General features: G+C 47.6%; 1 protein-coding gene across 1 annotated transcript in view; it reads right to left on the bottom strand.

Moving 5' to 3' along the window:
- Window positions 1–17,851, bottom strand: part of KIF6 (kinesin family member 6) — a 336,021-nt gene that overhangs the window by 10,731 nt on the left and 307,439 nt on the right. Inside the window, exons 16-19 of the mRNA XM_040347859.1 lie at window positions 11,958–12,008; window positions 7,435–7,519; window positions 3,904–4,039; window positions 3,570–3,628 (exon numbers count right to left, since the gene is read on the bottom strand). Of these exons, the coding sequence (XP_040203793.1) occupies window positions 3,570–3,628; window positions 3,904–4,039; window positions 7,435–7,519; window positions 11,958–12,008 (331 nt within the window). The remainder of the gene's footprint in view (window positions 1–3,569; window positions 3,629–3,903; window positions 4,040–7,434; window positions 7,520–11,957; window positions 12,009–17,851) is intronic.

Here is a 17,851-nt window from a genome sequence, read left to right as displayed (position 1 = left end):
TTTAATACTTGGAAAATATTCCATAAACTGATCATACACAGACCGGGCCGCGGGGAACTTCACTCTTTTCCGGGGGGGGGGGGGGGATTTATGGCTTTGTTTAATATATACTGGCAGATACAGCTGCTCAGCGATTCCAGAGAAATAGAAAAGTCCCTAATAGTTCCATAGAGGGAAACATTCCTTCACCAATTATAGGAACAATAACAGAGTGCACAGGATGCATGGTGTTGGTCGCTTCTTCAAGCTCTGTTTAGTGGCTCACTTTACACAGACATTAAAGTGGAATTCCGGGAGAACCCCCAAACTACTCTTAAAACTGGAAACAGAAAAAAGAAAATTGAAGTTACCATTGGCCGGACTTTAGTAGGTAGATTCACGTAGGGGCGCGCTAATTTGCGGCGGCGTAGCCTAGCGTGTTTACACTACGCCGCCTTAAGTAAGAGAGGCAAGTACATGATTCTCAAAGCACTTACCTCATTACTTATGGCGGCGTAGTGTAAAAGCGGCGGGCGTAAGGGCGCCTAATTCAAATGGGTTGGAGGGGGGCGTGTTTAATGGTAATGAGGCTTGACCTCACGTTTTTGACGTTTTTTGGCTACTGCGCATGCGCCTACATTTCCCAGTGCGCATTGCGGCTAAGTACGCCGTACGGGCCTATTGATTTCGACGTGGATGTAAACGACGTAAATCCCGATTTGCGGACGTCTTACGCAAACGACGTAAACATTTCGAATTTTTCGGCGGGAATGGAGGCCATACTTGACATTACTATTCCACTAGTGCCCAGCTCTAACTTTACGTGGCCTATCTCTTACGTAAACGGCGTTAAACTACTGCGTCAGCCGGGCGTACGTTCGTGAATCGGCGTATCCCCTCATTTACATATTCTACGCCGACCGTAATGGAAGCGCCACCTAGCGGCCATCCAAAATATTGCAATCTAAGATAGGACGGCGCAAGCCGTCGTATCTTAGATAGGTTGAAGCGTATCTCTGTTTGAGCATACGCTTAAACATAAGTCGGCTTCGATTCTGAGTTAGGCCGGCTTATCTACTGATGAGCCGGCCTAACTCTTTGTGAATCTACCTATAGAGGCGTAGAAAACAATGGGGAAGTAGAAAAGATACAACAATTTTATTGAAAAAAGTACATGGTAAATTCAAAAAAAGTGTTCAGAATTATTTAAAAAATCATGTAGAATGATACAAATTGTACAGTGTGCATCGACGCGTTTCACCGTTTGGCTTCTTCAGGACTATGTGTTGAGTGTTTTTTCCCCCCTGGGACAGACTAGCATATGCTTTTTAGTTTATTCTATTTTTTTATGACATGTGTTAGTTATTGGATGTGTAATTTGAATATATTTTGTTCCAGACAGTGAGACTCTCGCTCCCTCTCTCTTTGTTACCTCTCTGAACCTTGATCGCGTCCTGAAGAAGATAAACGGTGAAACGCGTCGATGCACAAGGGCTCGCTGTACAATTTGTATCATTTTACGTGATTTTTTTTATATTCTGAACACTTTTTTAATTTACCATGTACTTTTTTCATTAAAATTGTTATTTTTTTTTCTACTTCCCCATTGTTTTCTTTGGGGTATATTCAGAGAGCAATTACGCCTGCGTATCCATAGATACGCCGCGTAATTGCTAAGTTGCGCCGGCGTATCTTCTTTCTGTATTCAGAAAGCTAGATACGCCGACTTTAGCCTAAGATACGACTGGCATAAGTCTCTTACGCCGTCGTATCTTAGGGTGCATTCTGACGCTGGCCAATCCTATAGATGTCAGCGTAGAGTATGCAAATTACATACTTACGCCGATTCACGAACGTACGTGCGCCCGTCGGTAGTATTTTACGTCGTTTGCGCACGTCGGTTTTGTCTATTAGGAGGCGCAGCCAATGTTAAGTATGGACGTCGTTCCCGCGTCGCGATTTGAAAATTTTATGTCGTTTGCGTAAGTCGTCCGTGAATGGCGCTGGACGCCATTTACGTTCACGTCGATACCAAAAACGTCCTAGCGACGTCAATTACCGCAATGCACGTCGGGAAATTTTAGGGACGGCGCATGCGCAGTACGTTCGGCGCGGGAACGCACCTAATTTAAATGATCCACGCCCCCTACGGGATCATTTGAATTACGCGCGCTTACGCCGGCACCTTTTACGCTACGCCGCCGCATCTTTATAGGCAAGTGCTTTGTGAATCAAGCACTTGCCCATAAAACTTGCGGCAGCGTAACGTAAATGTCATACGTTACGCCGCCGCAGTTTTGCGCGCCCCTACCTGAATCTACCCCTATGTCTCTAGAGTCCGGCCAATGGTAACTCTTCGAGTGCTTTTTTTCTGCTTCCTCTCAAACTTACGGATGTGGCAATGTGAGGTCTCTCTTCTCCTACATTTCAACACTGTGCAAGATTCCTCATAAAGAGTCGCAGGTTTAAATAGAAACATCGAAGAGCAGGCAGGGGAGCAGAGAGATGACATCATCTTTTTCCGCCTGGCACCCGCCCTGCATCCCTGCAGTGCAGTTCATAACATCATCTCTCTGCTGCCTGACTTGCAAGACACCCCCTTAGCAGGAAGGTGACACAGCGAGTGACAATCCGCAATGTGTGGCAGGCGATGTAGCAAGTGACAATTGGTAACGTGTGGCAGGTGACTTGGCAAGTGACAATCTGCATCTGGTGACATGCGACAAAGGCAAGTGACAATCTGTGACGTGGCAAGTGACAATCCGTAATGTATGGCAGGTGACATGGCAAATAACAATCGGCAATGTGTGGCAGGTGACATGGAAAGTGACAATCCGTAACGTGTGGCAAGTGACGTGGCAAGTAACAATCTGCAACGTGTGGCAGGTGACGTGGCAAGTAACAATCCGCAACATGTGGCAAGTGATGTGGCAAGTAACAATCCGCAACGTGTGGCAGGTGACGTGGCAAGTGACACGCTGAATCTGGTGGTAGGTGACGTGGCAAGTGACAATCCGCAACGTGTGGCAAGTGACGTGGCAAGTGACAATCCGCCATATGTGCTAGGTGACGTAGCAAGTGACAATCCGCAACATGTGGCAGGTGACGTGGCAAGTGACAATCCGTAACGTGTATCAGGTGACATGGCAAGTGACAATCCACAATGTGTGGCAGGTGACGTGGCAAGTGACAATCCACAATGTGTGGCAGGTGACGTGGCAAGTGACAATCCGCCATATGTGCTAGGTGACAATCTTTAACGTGTGGCAGGTGACGTGGCAAGTGACACGCTGAATCTGGTGGCAGGGGACAGTAGCAAGCGACACGCAGTAAAGTATAAATATTGTACTTTCATTCTTGAGAGTAGGTGTGTAAATTGGGGCAGGCTTATAGGGGCCCCGTAGCATTACTTTTCCCAGGGGCCCATGATGCTCTTAAGATGGCCCCGGTCTTCCTCCACTTGGAAATCAACTTCCAATATCCACAAAATCCTTCACCATGGAAGAACCACCAACTACAATTCCTCCCTCCCCTTCTCTATTATGACATCACAAGGGAATCTCCCGGGAGCCAATGAACGTATTTTGTACCTGGAAGAAAGTGAGCGGGGAGGCGGAGCCGCGCCGCCTGCGTTCCGTTCTGTCCGGTTCTGCAGGAATAAGAGAAGAGGTTACTGATGATGCTTTATAGACCCGCCTTGGCGCCCAGCCACAGATACAAGGACATCACGGCAGCTGAACCCGCAGTCCCGAAGGCAGGGACTGCGCTAGAGAACAGAGGCCGGCATTCCTCGCAGTCCCGAAGGCAGGGACTGCGCTAGAGAACAGAGGCCGGCATTCCTCGCAGTCCCGAAGGCAGGGACTGTGCCAGAAAACAGAGGCCGGCATTGCAGCAAAGACCCGAGCAGAACAGATCTGTAGTCACCTGTAAGTCGGAGGTCTCCTCGGACCACCACTCCTCAAAGTCCTTCAGAAGTCTGACCTTCGCCTTCTCCAGGAGAAGCTGCAAATGTTCGATTTCCGTCTTCAAGCTCTTCAGGCGATTGAAGAGGGTTTTGTACCTGCAGGAGAAGACACGACGTCATGGATTTACTAAGGAAAAATAGACGGAGAACTTCGCAAGTAGTTGCACTCATTTTCCCCAGAGCCTAGTAAATGGGGGGAAGCTCTGCTGATTTTTATCATCCAATCATGTGCAAGCAAACTGCTGTCTTTTTCATTTTCTTTGCACCTGATTGGATGTTCTTTACAAAGTGAAGCTTCACCACATTTACAAAACGAGAGCAACTGCACGGACAAAGTGCACAGTCTATAAATGTGCGCCGCTGTCTGTGTATCCGGGCCTATAACTTTTGCGCAAACCAATCAATAAACGTTTATTGCGATTTTGTTTACCAGAAATAGGTAGAAGAATACGTATCGGCCTAAACTGTGGAAAAAAAATGTTTTTTTTTTATATATTTTTTGGGGGATATTTATTACGGCAAAAAGTAAAAAATATTGCATTTTTTTCAAAATTGTCGCTCTATTTTTGTTTATAGCGCAAAAAATAAAAAACCGCAGAGGTGATCAAATACCACAAAAAGAAAGCTCTATTTGTGGAAAAAAAAGGACGCCAATTTTGTTTGGGAGCCACGTCGCACGACCGCGCAATTGTCAGTTAAAGCGACGCAGTGCCGAATCGCAAAAACTGGCCAGGTCCTTTACCTGCATAATGGTCCGGGTCTTAAGTGGAGGTTCACCCAAAAACTCAATTTTTAATATTAAATTGAGGCTCATTTTGTGAAGGGGAATCGGGTGTTTTTTTTTTAATCGAAGCCGTACTTACCGTTTTAGAGAGCGATCTTCTCCACCGCTTCCGGGTATGGGCTGCGGGACTGGGCGTTCCTATTTGATTGACAGTAGCCGAAAGTAGCCGAACGTCGGTGCGCAGGCGCCGTATAGAGCCGCACCGACGTTTGGCTTCTTTTGGCTACTCGTGATGCGATAGATGCGACCGTCGAAAGCCTGTCAATCAAATAGGAACGCCCAGAGCCGAAGACCATTCCCGGAAGCGGCGGAGAAGATCGCTCTCTAAAACGGTAAGTACAGCTTCGTTTTAAAAAAAAACACCCGATTCCCCTTCACAAAATGAGCCTCAATCTAATGTTATCCACTTAAGACCCGGACCAAAATGCAGCTAAAGGACCAGGCCCCTTTTTGCGATTCGGCACTGTGCCGCTTTAACAGACAATTGCGCGGTCGTGCAACGTGGCTCGCAAACAAAATTGGCGTCCTTTTTTCCCCACAAATAGAGCTTTCTTTTGGTGGTATTCGATCACCTCGGCAGTTTTTATTTTTTGCGCTATAAACAAAAATAGAGCAACAATTTTGAAAAAAAATTCAATATTTTTTACTTTTTTCTATAATAAATATCCCCCAAAAACATATATAACAATTTTTTTTTCCTCAGTTTAGGCCGATACGTATTCTTCTACCTATTTTTGGTAAAAAAATCGCAATAAGCGTTTATCGGTTGGTTTGCGCAAAATTTATAGCGTTTACAAGATAGGGGATAGTTTTATTGCATTTGTATTAATTTTTTTTTTTTTACTACTAATGGCGGCGATCAGCGATTTTTTCCGTGACTGCGACATTACGGCGGTCACAATTTTGACACATTTTTGGGACCATTGTCATTTTCACAGCAAAAAATGCATTTAAAATGCATTGTTTATTGTGAAAATGACAATTGCAGTTTGGGAGTTAACCACTAGGGGGTGCTGTAGGGGTTATGTGTGACCTGAAGTGTGTTTACAACTGTAGGGGGTGTGGCTGTAGGTGTGACATCATCGATTGTGTTCCCCTATAAAAGGGAACACACGATCGATGACAGCGCCACAGTGAAGAACGGGGAAGGTGTGTTTACACTCACCTCTCCCCGTTCTTCAGCTCCGGGGACCGATCGCGGGACTCCAGCGGCAATCGGGTCCACGGGTCCCGGAGCTTCGGACCGGGTCGCGGGTGTGCGCCCGCGACCCACGGCTGGACAATAGCACAGCACATACCTGTACGTGCATGTGCCCAGCTGTGCCATTCTGCCAACGTATATGTGCAGGAGGCGGGCATTAAGTGGTTAACAAGCATTTTGAAAGACCCATACGTATTCTTCTACCTATTTCTGGTAAACAAAATCGCAATAAGCGTTTATCGATTGGTTTGCGCAAAAGTTATAGGCCCAGATTTTACAGACAGCGGCGCACATTTATGCCGCCGTAGCGTATCTCCTGTACACTACGCCGAAGCAGCGCAGAGAGGCAAGCACTGAATTCACAAAGCCAGTGCTCCCAAAACTGCGCTGGGTTTCCTAGGCGTAAGCCGGCAGAGGTGGAAGTGGGCGTGAGCCATGCAAATGAGGTGTGACCCCATGCAAATGATGGGCCGAGCGCCAGACAGATACGTATAACGAACGGCGCATGTGCCGTCCCGTGGACGCATCCCAGTGCGCATGCTCACAATCACGTCGGAACTACTCCCTTAGATACGTCGGATCACTACCTACGGCGTGAACGTAACCTACGCAAACTACGTAAAATACGCCGGCTTGTGTTCCCTGGTACAGAGCTTTGCATGGATGCTGCTGAGTTACACCTCCTTTATGGGGCATAACTTTACGCTGAACGTATGACTTTACGCGCACTGCGTCGGGCGCACGTACGTTTGTGAATCGGCGTATCTCCCTCATTTGCATATTTGAATAGAAAATCAATGGGAGCGCCAAATGCGTCCAGCGTAAATATGCGCCCACTCTACGCCGGCGTAGGCAAGTTACATCGGTGGGATGAAGCCTGTTTTTAGGCGTATCTTAGTTAATGCACAGATACGACGGCGCATATTTGCACTTACGCGACGTATCTGGAGATACGTCGGCGCAAGTGCTTTGTGAATCCGGGCCATCGCGTCTACAAAATAGGAGATAGTTTTATGGCATTTTTATTAATAATTATTTTTTTACTATCAGCAATTTTTTTTCGTGACTGCGACATTATGGCGGACACTTTTGAAACATTTTTGGGACCATTGTCATTTTCACAGCGAAAAGTGCTATAAAAATGCACCGATTACTGTGAAAATGACTCTGGCAGTGAAGGGGTTAACCACTAGGGGGCGCTAAGGGGTTAAGTGTGCCCTAAGGGAGTGATTCTTACTGTAGGGTGGCGGGGCTGTAGGTGTGACGTCACAGATCGTCGTTCCCTATATCAGACGATCAGTGTCACTGCCACAGAGAAGAACGGGTCTTAAGTGGTTAATTTGCTTCTGATTCTGTGCCCGTTAATGAACCGTAAAGGAAAAGCATTTATTGTTTTTGCACGTGGTCCTGTGCACCTCCACTCACAATAAAGACAGCCGCCCCACATAAACCGTAAAAGGGAAACGTGCGAATGAAGTGCATTTTATCCGCGCAGAGCGACCGTACCTTTTTTTTTCGTCTTCCATCTGACCTCGCAGTTCATCCTCGGCTGGGTCATACTCGTTCAGTTCATCTGAGGAGCTGGAAACACCTAGAGGATATTTGGGAAACGATAAAATATTTTGGCAACGATGTGCATCCAACCTTGGCCTCTCGCTCGCTTGTAGTAAATACAGTAACGTTACAGCGATTCCAGGGAGCGCACTGCGCTTGGAGAGGGAAGAAAGACAACATAGCTCTCGGGTCATTTACGATCACATGACACGTCGCACATCCTCACACCTGTCTACTGCTCTACCATCAGCACCTGAACTCTCAGTGAACATGAAGGGTACCTGTCATAGAAAAAACTCTAGATCCTACATCATGCATACCTAAAGCCAGGCATGTACTGGCCATTGGGACTACAGGGAGTTTCCCGGTGGGCCGATGGCTCAGTGGGCCGGGGGTTTCAGTGACAGTCCAGGGCCAAATTTTTGTCTCAGTCCAGCCCTGCCTAAAGCCTAAGCTCTTCTTTAGGCTTAAGATAACGAAGTTAAGGATTAGACCTTCTGTCTAGTTTTTATTGCTGTCTATGGGCCAGATTCACGTATATTAGCGTAAATCTGCGGCGGCGTAACGTATCACATTTACGTTACACCGCCGCAAGTTTTACGGGCAAGTGCTTGATTCACAAAGCACTTGCTTGTAAAGTTGCAGCGGGTGTTGCGGAAATTCTCCGGCGCAAGCCCCGCCTAATTCAAATGATCCAGGTAGGGGGCGTGGATCATTTAAATTAGGCGCGTTCCAGCGCCGATCCTAAAATTTCCCGACGTGCATTGCGCTAAATGACGTCGCATGGACGTCATTGGTTTCGACGTTAACGTAAATGGCGTCCAGCGACATTCACGGACGACTTACGCAAACAACGTACTTTTTTTAAATTTCGACGCGGGAACGACGGCCATACTTTAAATTGGTTGCCCCTCATATAGCAGGGGCAACGTTACGCGACGCAAAGGCTACGGAAACGTCGTAAATTCTCTGCGTCGACCGCGCGTACGTTCGGGAATCTCGCGTAAATAGCTAATTTGCATAGACGACGGGGAAAACGACGAGGCGACACCTAGCGGCGGGAAAAAAAAGTTGCATTTAAGATCTGACTTACGCCTGTCAGATCTAATGGATATCTATGTGTAACTGATTCTAAGAATCAGTTACGCATAGATCCCCCAGGCCAGATTAGGACTTACGATGGCGCAAATGGCATTGCGCCGTCGTAAGCCTTTTAAGAATCTGGCCCTATGTCCCCGTGTCAGAAGTCCCGGGTTGCTGCTGTGCCTGGCAGTGGCTCTTCCTCCGAATATAAGCCAAGGCACCTAATTTTACCACAAAAAAAAAACTGGGAAAACGTATTGACTCGAGTATAAGCCTAGGGTGGGAAATGCAGCAGCTACTGATAAACAATTCCCATATGCAGCCTCACTGTGCCCATCTGCAGACTCACTGTGCCCATCTGCAGACTCACTGTGCCCATCTGCAGCCTCACTGTGCCCATCTGCAACCTCACTGTGCTAGGGAGACCACATTTCCAAACTACCATTCAGGGACACCCCCCCTTCCTAAAAATCAGCTTGTGCTGTAACGAATCACAGCACAGTGATTGGACACAAGGGGCCGGATTCAGAAAGAAGATACGAAAGAATATACGACGGCGTATCTCCTGATACGCCGTCGTATCCCTGAGTCCGGGCGTCGTATCTATGCGACTAATTCATAGAATCAGGTTACGCATAGATATGACTAAGATCCGACAGGTGTAAGTGACTTACACCGTCGGATCTTAGGCTGCAATTCCAGGCCGGCCGCTAGGTGGCGCTTCCATATCTTTTACGCATCGAATATGCAAATGAGCATTTACGCCGATTCAGAAACGAACGACCGCCCGGCGCTTTTTTTTTAACGTCGTTTGTGTTCGGCTTTTTCCGGCGGAAAGTTACCCCTGCTATATAGGACCACAGGGTAGTATTCCAACATGATAACCACCCCAATCACACCTCCAAGACCACCACTGCCTTGCTAAAGAAGCTGAGGGTAAAGGTGATGGACTGGCCAAGCATGTCTCCAGACCTAAACCCTACTGAGCATCTGTGGGACCTCCTCAAAACGGAAGGTGGAGGAGCGCAAGGTCTCTAACATCCACCAGCTCCGTGATGTCGTCATGGAGGAGGGGAAGAGGAAGAGTGGCAACCTATGAAGCTCTGGTGACCTCCATGCCCAAGAGGGTTAAGGCCGTGCTGGGAAATAATGGTGGCCACACAAAATATTGACACTTTGAGCCCAATTTGAAAATTTTCCCTTAGGGGTGTCCTCACTTTTGTTGCCAGCAGTTTAGACATTAATGGCTGTGTGTTGAGTTATTTTGAGGAGACAGCAAATTTACATGGAACAAGAGATGGTCAGAGATTTAGGACCTACAGGAGATGATAGGAAGCTGCAAACGTGTTGTAGGAGTTCTAAGGGATTGAGCACTTGCTTCAAAAGTTAGCCACAGTTTGGTGCCCAACTTGCGGCCCTCCAGCTGTTGCAGAATTACAAGTCCCATGAGGCTTGTACAGCACGACTCCCAAAGGCTGAGGCATGATGGAACTTGTAGTTGTGTGACAGCTGAAGGGCCACAGGTTGAGCACCTAGGCGGAGAAGCTAAAAATGACTGCTATTGCAAGAAATGGACAGAATAGGAAAAGTAAGATGGTGCATGTAACGGAATGGCCCGTGATACCCAGAGACTTTTGAAGGATGCGGGGTACTCCTGTGCCAGCTTCACCAATGACTCTTGTGTCTAGGGTCATCTTATGTCCAATAGAGGCATAGGATGACTGAGAAATGATATCTCGGATTACAGGAGATGGGACATTAATGATAATTCAGGTATTGCAGGATATCATGAAATATTACAAGTTGTTTATTCTGACCCCAACAGGTCAATAGGAGAGTGTCTCCTTCAATGTGGAACATAGTCTGTTGAGATGTTAATTGATGTTAATCACCTTCAGCTACCTGGCTGTAGTGATGAAAGCTTGCTGTGATTGCATTCTACTGTGTTAATTAAGCCTGGCTCCTAAGATATTTCATGGTGCTATGCTAACTAACCCTGTATTGTGTGAAAGTTCTATTGATGCTAATATGTGTTGTGAGTTAACACACTCTAAAAGTCATGATGTCTGCCATGTCAGCTGTAGTAATTGACTCATGTAGATTCAGTGCCAGAAAGTCTGACTTATGTTCACTAAAAGAATGTGGATTGTGTATCAGGTGAGAATAGCTTATCGCGGAGTCAGAACGTCTGGGCAATGATTAGTAATTTGTTCATGTAGATTATCTGAATGTCTCTATCTAAAGGAATGTGTATTGAAGTTCCTTGTGTCATGTTGTCGGTGGAGTTGAGTCATTGGCCCAGATTCTCGTAGAATGGCGTAACTTAGGGCGGGCGTAACGTATCTCATTTACGTTACCCCGCCGCAAGTTTTTCAGGCAAGTGCTTTATTCACAAAGAACTTGCCTGTAAAGTTGCGGCGGCGTAGCGTAAATCACCCGGCGCAAGCCCGCCTAATTCAAATTAGGCGGGTAGGGGGCGTGTAGCATTTAAATTAAGCGCGTTCCAGCGCCGAACGTAATGCGCATGCGCCATCCGTAAAATATCTCAGGGTGCATTGCTCCAAATGACGTCGCAAGGACGTCATTGGTTTCGACGTGAACGTAAATGGCGTCCAGCCCCATTCACGGACGACTTATGCAAACATCGTAAATTTATAAATTTAGACGCGGGAACGACGGCCATACTTAACATTGGTTAATACCCAGGGGCAACTTTACGCCGGGAAAAGCCTAACGTAAACGTCGTAACTTTACTGCGTCGGCCGCGCATACGTTCGGGAATTCGCGTATCTAGCTAATTTACATACTCGACGGGGAAAACGATGGAGGCGACACCTAGCGGACAAAAAAAAAATTGCATTTAAGATCCGACGGCGTAAGAGCCTTACGCCTGTCGGATCTAATGGATATCTATGCGTAACTGATTCTAAGAATCAGTCGCATAGATACGACGGCCCAGATTAGGACTTACGACGGCGTACATGGCGTTGCGCCGTCGTAAGCCCTTTGAGAATCTGAGCCATTGTTCATATTTGGTTGCTAACTGTATAGGAAGAGCTGAGTTTATCATTAAAGTATTCATTCGTTTGGAACCAGAGAACAGAGCTGTGTGTGTCTCGTTACTGGGGGAAAATCCATATGGATCGTGTCTGCTGGATTGTGGAGTGTCGGATAAGCTGTCTTGGGTTGGTGGAATGGAATATCGTAAATGGTGTTAACCGTTGACCGTTACAGTGCACCTCGGTAAGGAAAACAAACTGCTGTCTGCAAGGTTCCTGAGGACTGCATAATAAGTGCCAAAGGGCCACATGGTTGAGCACCAGGACTAGCTCTCCTAAAGGTGATGCCAGCTCAGGCTGCCCTGTATATAAAGTGCCATGGTGTCTACTCACCCAACGCTGCTCTCTGCATCCTTCTCTTCTCCACCTCCCCCTTCAGGTGATCTGCAGGAAACACAAGAAACTAGAATCAGAAAGTATCTCCCAAAACAACTTTAATAGATGTAATATCTGGGGCCTCTTTTACATGGGTAGGGGTGCAACGGATCAAAAAACACACGGTTCGGATCAGGAGTCACGGATCGGATCATTTTTCGGATCGGCAAAAAAAAAAAAAATTCTCCCCCACTGTAATATCCACATCTCTCCCCCCCCACTGTAATATCCACATCCCCCCCACTATAATATCCACATCCCCCCCACTATAATATCCACATCCCCCCCACTATAATATCCACATCCCCCCACTATAATATCCACATCCCCCCCACTATAATATCCACACCCCCCCCACTATAATATCCACACCCCCCCCCTCAGGCAAGACAGCCCCCCCTCAGACGAGACAGCCCCCCTCAGGCGAGACAGCCCCCTCCCCTCAGGCGAGACAGCCCCCCCCTCAGGTAAGACAACCCCCCTCCCCTCAGGTAGTACAGAGTCACTTCCAGCGGTGTGTCCGAGTGCAGGCTCCTCCTCCTCTGTGGGTGTAAACAGAAAAGGAGGGCCGCTGCCGGGTGTACCAAGATGGCCGCGGCCTTTCCTAATGTTATTGCCGCGGCTCCGGAGGTAGGCAGAAGCCGCGGCCATAACGTTAGCTCCGGCAATCCGCGGATCACAGTGTGTGCCGATCCGAAGGGGGTGACCCTTTCGGATCACGGATCACCTGTGATCCGTTGCAGCCCTAGTGGTGGGTGGTTGGGGGGTCAACATAGGTGGTCGTGCTGTGGTTTTAACACCCAATGACTGCCCCCCTAAAGCCTACCATAAAAATATTGTGAGAGGCTCACAGTGTGCAGCGAAATCACGGTACGCCATTTTAGTACAGGAAAGGAGACTGTACAACTGTGCAAGACTGAAGGGAGGGCCGGAGCTTGTAAAACAGGCTTTATACAATCTCGCTGCTTGTACTGTGGAGTAATTCATTCTCAGCTAAGTATGAGCTTGTTTTAAAGCACATGTAGTACTTGTAAATACTTTAGTGTGCATAGTATGGACCAATGGCGGCTGGTGTATAATATTTTGGGTGGCGATTGGGGGCCTTGCTTCAGGAGCGTGCCAGAAGAACCCGGGGCTTCTCCTCCTGGCCGAACAGGAAGTCCTAACACTCCCTGGCCAATCGGATATCAGGACCTGCTTATTGATTGGCCGGGAGAAGAATCAGGAAGACAATAGCGAATATTAATTTGCTATTGTCACACAACTACCACCCTTTTTTGAAGCATGTGCTTAAAAAACAAACAAAAAAAACAAACCCCCATTGAAATCCATGTGTCCGGTGCCCTGCATGTAGATTAGGGGCCAGGCGCATTGATTAGGGGGGCAGTACCCCTGCGCCCCTTATGGTCGGGTCACCACTGGTATGGACACAGGTTCATTTTAAGGGTTTACATCTGGACTATGAGTTAGGTTTACGGTTTAAGCCAAGATTAGATGCTAGAGGGTTGGGTTATGTCCAGGAGCTGGGCTGATGTGAAGGGTTAGGTTTAGGGGTTAGCTCAAGGTTAGATGATCGGTTATGTCCAGGAGCTGGGCTGATGTGAAGGGTAAGGTTTAGGGGTTAGCTCAAGGTTAGATGATCGGTTATGTCCAGGAGTTGGGCTGATGTTAGGGGTTAGATTTAGATGGAGTCATGCTCAGGAATAAACCTGAGGTATAAGGTTAGGTTTATGTCAAGGGTGGAGGTTAGGTTTAGGTGATAGGTCGAGGTTAGATGGTAGATTATGTCCAGAAGTTGGGCTCAAGTTAAGGGTTTAGGTTAAGAGTTGCATTTCAGGAATAGGTTGTAGGTTAGGTTTAGGTGATAGGTCAAGGTTAGATGGTAGGTTATGTCCAAGAGTTAGGCTGATGTTAGGTCAAGGTTAGATGCTAGGTTGTGTCCAGGAGTTGGACTGATGTTAGGGGTTAGATTTAGATGAAGAGTCGTGTTCAGAAATAGACCTGAGGTATAAGGTTAGGTTTATGTCAAGGGTATAGGTTATGTTTAGGTGATAGGTCAAAGTTAGATGGTAGATTATGTCCAGTAGTTGGGCTCATGTTTAGGGTTTAGGTTAAGAGTTGCATTTCAGGAATAGGTTGTAGGTTAGATTTAGGTGATAGGTCAAGGTTAGATGGTAGGTTATGTCCAGGAGTTGGGCTCATTGTTAAGGGGTTAGGTTTAGGTATGAGTTGTGTTTAAGAATACACTTGAGGTATAAGGTGTATGTCAGGGTTAGAGTTCAGGTTTAGGGGGTTAGGTCAAAGTTAGATGGCAGAATATGTCCAAGAGTTGGGCTCATGTTAAGGGGTTGGGATTAGGCAAGAGTTGTGTTTAAAAAAAAAAAAAACTTGAGGTATAAGGTTAGGTTTATGTCAAGGGTAAAGGTTAGGTTTAGGTGATAGGTCAAAGTTAGATGGTAGGTTATGTCCAGGAGTTGGGCTCATGTTAAGAGTATATGGTTAAGAGTTGTATTTCAAGGATAGGTTGTAGGTTAGGTTTAGGTAATAGGTCAAGATTAGATGATAGGTTATGTCCAGGAGTTGGGCTGATGTTAAAAGTTACATTTAGATGAAAAGTCATGTTCATAAATATACCTGATGAATAAGGTTAGGTTTATGTCAAGGGTAAAGGTTAGGTTTAGGTGATAGGTGAAAGTTAGATGGTAGATTATGTCCAGTAGTTGGGCTCATGTTTAGGGTTTAGGTTAAGAGTTGTATTTCAGGAATAGATTGTAGGTTAGGTTTAGGCGATAGGTCAAGATTAGATGGTAGGTTATGTACAGGAGTTGGGCTGATGTTAGGGGTTAGGTTTAGGGGTTAGCTCATGGTTAGATGCTAGATTGTGAAGAGCCGTGCTCAGGAATAAACCTGATAAGGTTAGGTTTATGTCAAGGGTATAGGTTAGGTTTAGGTGATAGGTCAAGGTTAGATGCTAGGTTATGTCCAGTAGTTGAGCTGATGTTAAGGGTTTAGGTTAAGAGTTGTATTTCAGGAATAGGTTGTAGGTTAGGTTTAGGTGATAGGTCAACGTTAGATGGTAGGTTATGTCCAGGAGTTGGGCTCATGTTAAGTAAGGGGTTAGGTTTAGGTAAGAGTTGTGTTTAATAAAACACTTGAGGTATAAGGTTGGTTTATTTCAGGGTTAGAATTCAGGTTTAGGGGGTTAGGTCCAGGGCCAGCCTTAGGTGTTCAGGCGCCCTGTGCGAGCTAATTCTGTGGCGACCTCCCTCCCCCCCCCCCATATTCACCCCCCGCCCACGGGTCACCTAAACATACACAAAGAGGAAAAAAATATTTGTAACAAATAATTTGTTTTAATTTAACTTTACATTACACAGCACCCTGCATGTCTGGACCCCTTTACATTACACAGCACCCTGCATCACTGGACCCCTTTACATTACACAGAACCCTGCACCTCTGGACCCCCTGCATGTTACACAGACCCCCCCCTTCAGAGTACCCCCCCATCAAAGTAGCCTCCCCCCGTTCAGTGCAAGCCCCCCTTCAGTACCTCAGATCAGCGTGGCGGCACATGCACAGCAGGTCCCCTCCCCCTGTTTACACATAAACAGAGAGGATGGGGAGGCGGCTTCACTCGGCTGTGCCTGTGTGACATCCCGGATCGCACAGACAGGCAGCCGTGGCCGCAAGAGGAGGGGATGGTAGGTGCAGCGGTGTCACCAGCACCCCCCTCGCACACCCCTTCCCCCTCGCCACTGTAGCTAGCTCGCCTCTCCCTGCCTGTGCCAGTGTGCCACTGCCACCATAGGTGCAATACAATCGCGGAGGGTGGTGCCAGTCTGACACCCCCCCCCAGTGTGTGGTACCCGGGGGCGGTCCGCCCCCCCTTAGTACCCCTCTGAGCCTGTTGCCCATGGCGCCCTGTGCGGCCGCACAGCTCGCACACCCCAAAGGCCGGCCCTGGTTAGGTCAAAGTCAGATGGTAGGTAATGTCCAAGAGTTGGCTCATGTTAAGAGTTTAGAAATACACTTGGTTTAAGGTGAGGTTTTGGGTCAGGGTTAGATAGTAGGTTATGTCCAGAAGTTGTACTCATGTTAGGGGTTAGATTTAGGGCAAGGGTTGTTTTTAGGGTTTACTCTGAGGTATAATATTTGGGGTCAAGGTTCAGGGTAATGATGAATATTACACAATTAGTCTGACACAATCTATTGACAAGGGGAAATTACGCACTGGGCCGTCCTTTCCATTAGGTTGTGTAAGAAGAATCTAAACTGATTAATGATATGTTGATGGGCCTCCATATATGTGTTATGAATGTGGACACAGCTGTTCACCACATTAAGTGGCGCCGTACACCACGGTCCATACTTATTACAATATCCCAGAAGCAGAGTCTGGAGCGCCGTCCTTTCCTCCGTACATCGGCCTTCTATAAATAGCGGATGGTTGATAAGGGTTTTGGCCGCGTCTTCCCTTCTTCCACAGATAACAGATGAGGAAGATGTCTTGGCTGAACATTTCTCAGCGGAGGTGAAGAGAGCGCACTATGTGTGCCGCTCGCTGTCATCAAACCTCTTGATAAATCTGTTGCTTTTGGCCACATCTAGGACAGGAGGTCGGGTGGAGGTGCTGAGGAGGGAACATGGGGATTTGCTGGGATGGGGGGGGGGGGGGGGAGTGGTTATGGATTGTTGGGACATAATGCCAGGCATATCGGTGTGTCAGAAGAGCAGAGATTTATTCTCCTTAGATGAGTACTCTACAGATTGGCAGATAATATTGTGGACGAGTTACAACTGAGTAAAAGGTCATTACCGTATTTATCGGCATATACCGCGTGCCGGCGTATAGCGCGCATCCCAAGCTGAGGAGGGAAGTTTAGGGAAAAAACTTACATTTTGGATGTCTTGCCCGGCGTCCATCGGCGGCCTTGTCCGGCGTCCGTCTGCGGCCTTGCGCGGGTCCGTCTGCGCCTTGCGCGGGGTCCGTCGAGCCTTGTGGGTGTCTGTCTGCGGCGGGGCCGGTCGAGGGGTTGCAGCGTCGCGTGTTCGAATTTGGCGCGCTGTGCAGAGCCGGATTTCCTGCGCACTCGGCTTCTCTCGGCTCCTATCGCGTGGCTGCGGGTGGAGCCGAGCGTGGCCGAGCCTAACCGAGTGCGCAGTACACTCGGCTCGGCCAGGACAATGTCGGAGACAGCGGGGTATCGGCGTACATCGCGCACCCACGATTTCCCCCTGATTTTAAGGGGAAAAAAGTGAGCGGTATACGCCAATAAATACGGTATATACCATACTGATATGTCAGGTTTTTCTGGATGCCGGAGAGTAAAACTACTTCTTTCCTCCATCATTTAGGGACTCTACAGCGGAGATCTCCGAGGTGCCCATTATGAGGGGGCTCCACCATCCCTGTACAAAGATCCAAGGTCTGTACACCTGCTGTGCCCATTTCAACATCCCTGCACTAAGTTTCTAGGTCTGTACACTTACTGTGCCGGCTAAAAAAGGTTCCCACCATCCCTGCAGTAAGTTTATATGTCTTGTGACAGCAGGCAGGTAAAATCGCCAGGTTGTATCCAGGATGGCAAGTATGTGGGTCCCAGGTTCAGGCTCTGTGCCCATTTGTACCACTAGGGGGAAGTGCTGAGAGCCCTGCAGGGGTAGAGTTAATGAGCCCAGCTGAAGTAAGTTGGCTCATTAAGACCTCTACAAAAACTCCCAGCATGCTTAGAAAGGTGCGCTATCCTGGAACCAGTTCTGTGTAGACTGGGGAGTGTGATACCTGTGTGTGCGGTGAGACAACGCCTGTGTGGCAAGCCTCTTTAACCACTTAACCCCCGGACCATATT

This window comes from Rana temporaria, chromosome 4 (genome assembly GCF_905171775.1).
Source record: "Rana temporaria chromosome 4, aRanTem1.1, whole genome shotgun sequence".
NCBI lineage: Eukaryota > Metazoa > Chordata > Amphibia > Anura > Ranidae > Rana > Rana temporaria.
Note: the sequence above shows the minus strand (reverse complement) of the source record. Positions and strands in the feature narration are given on the sequence as shown.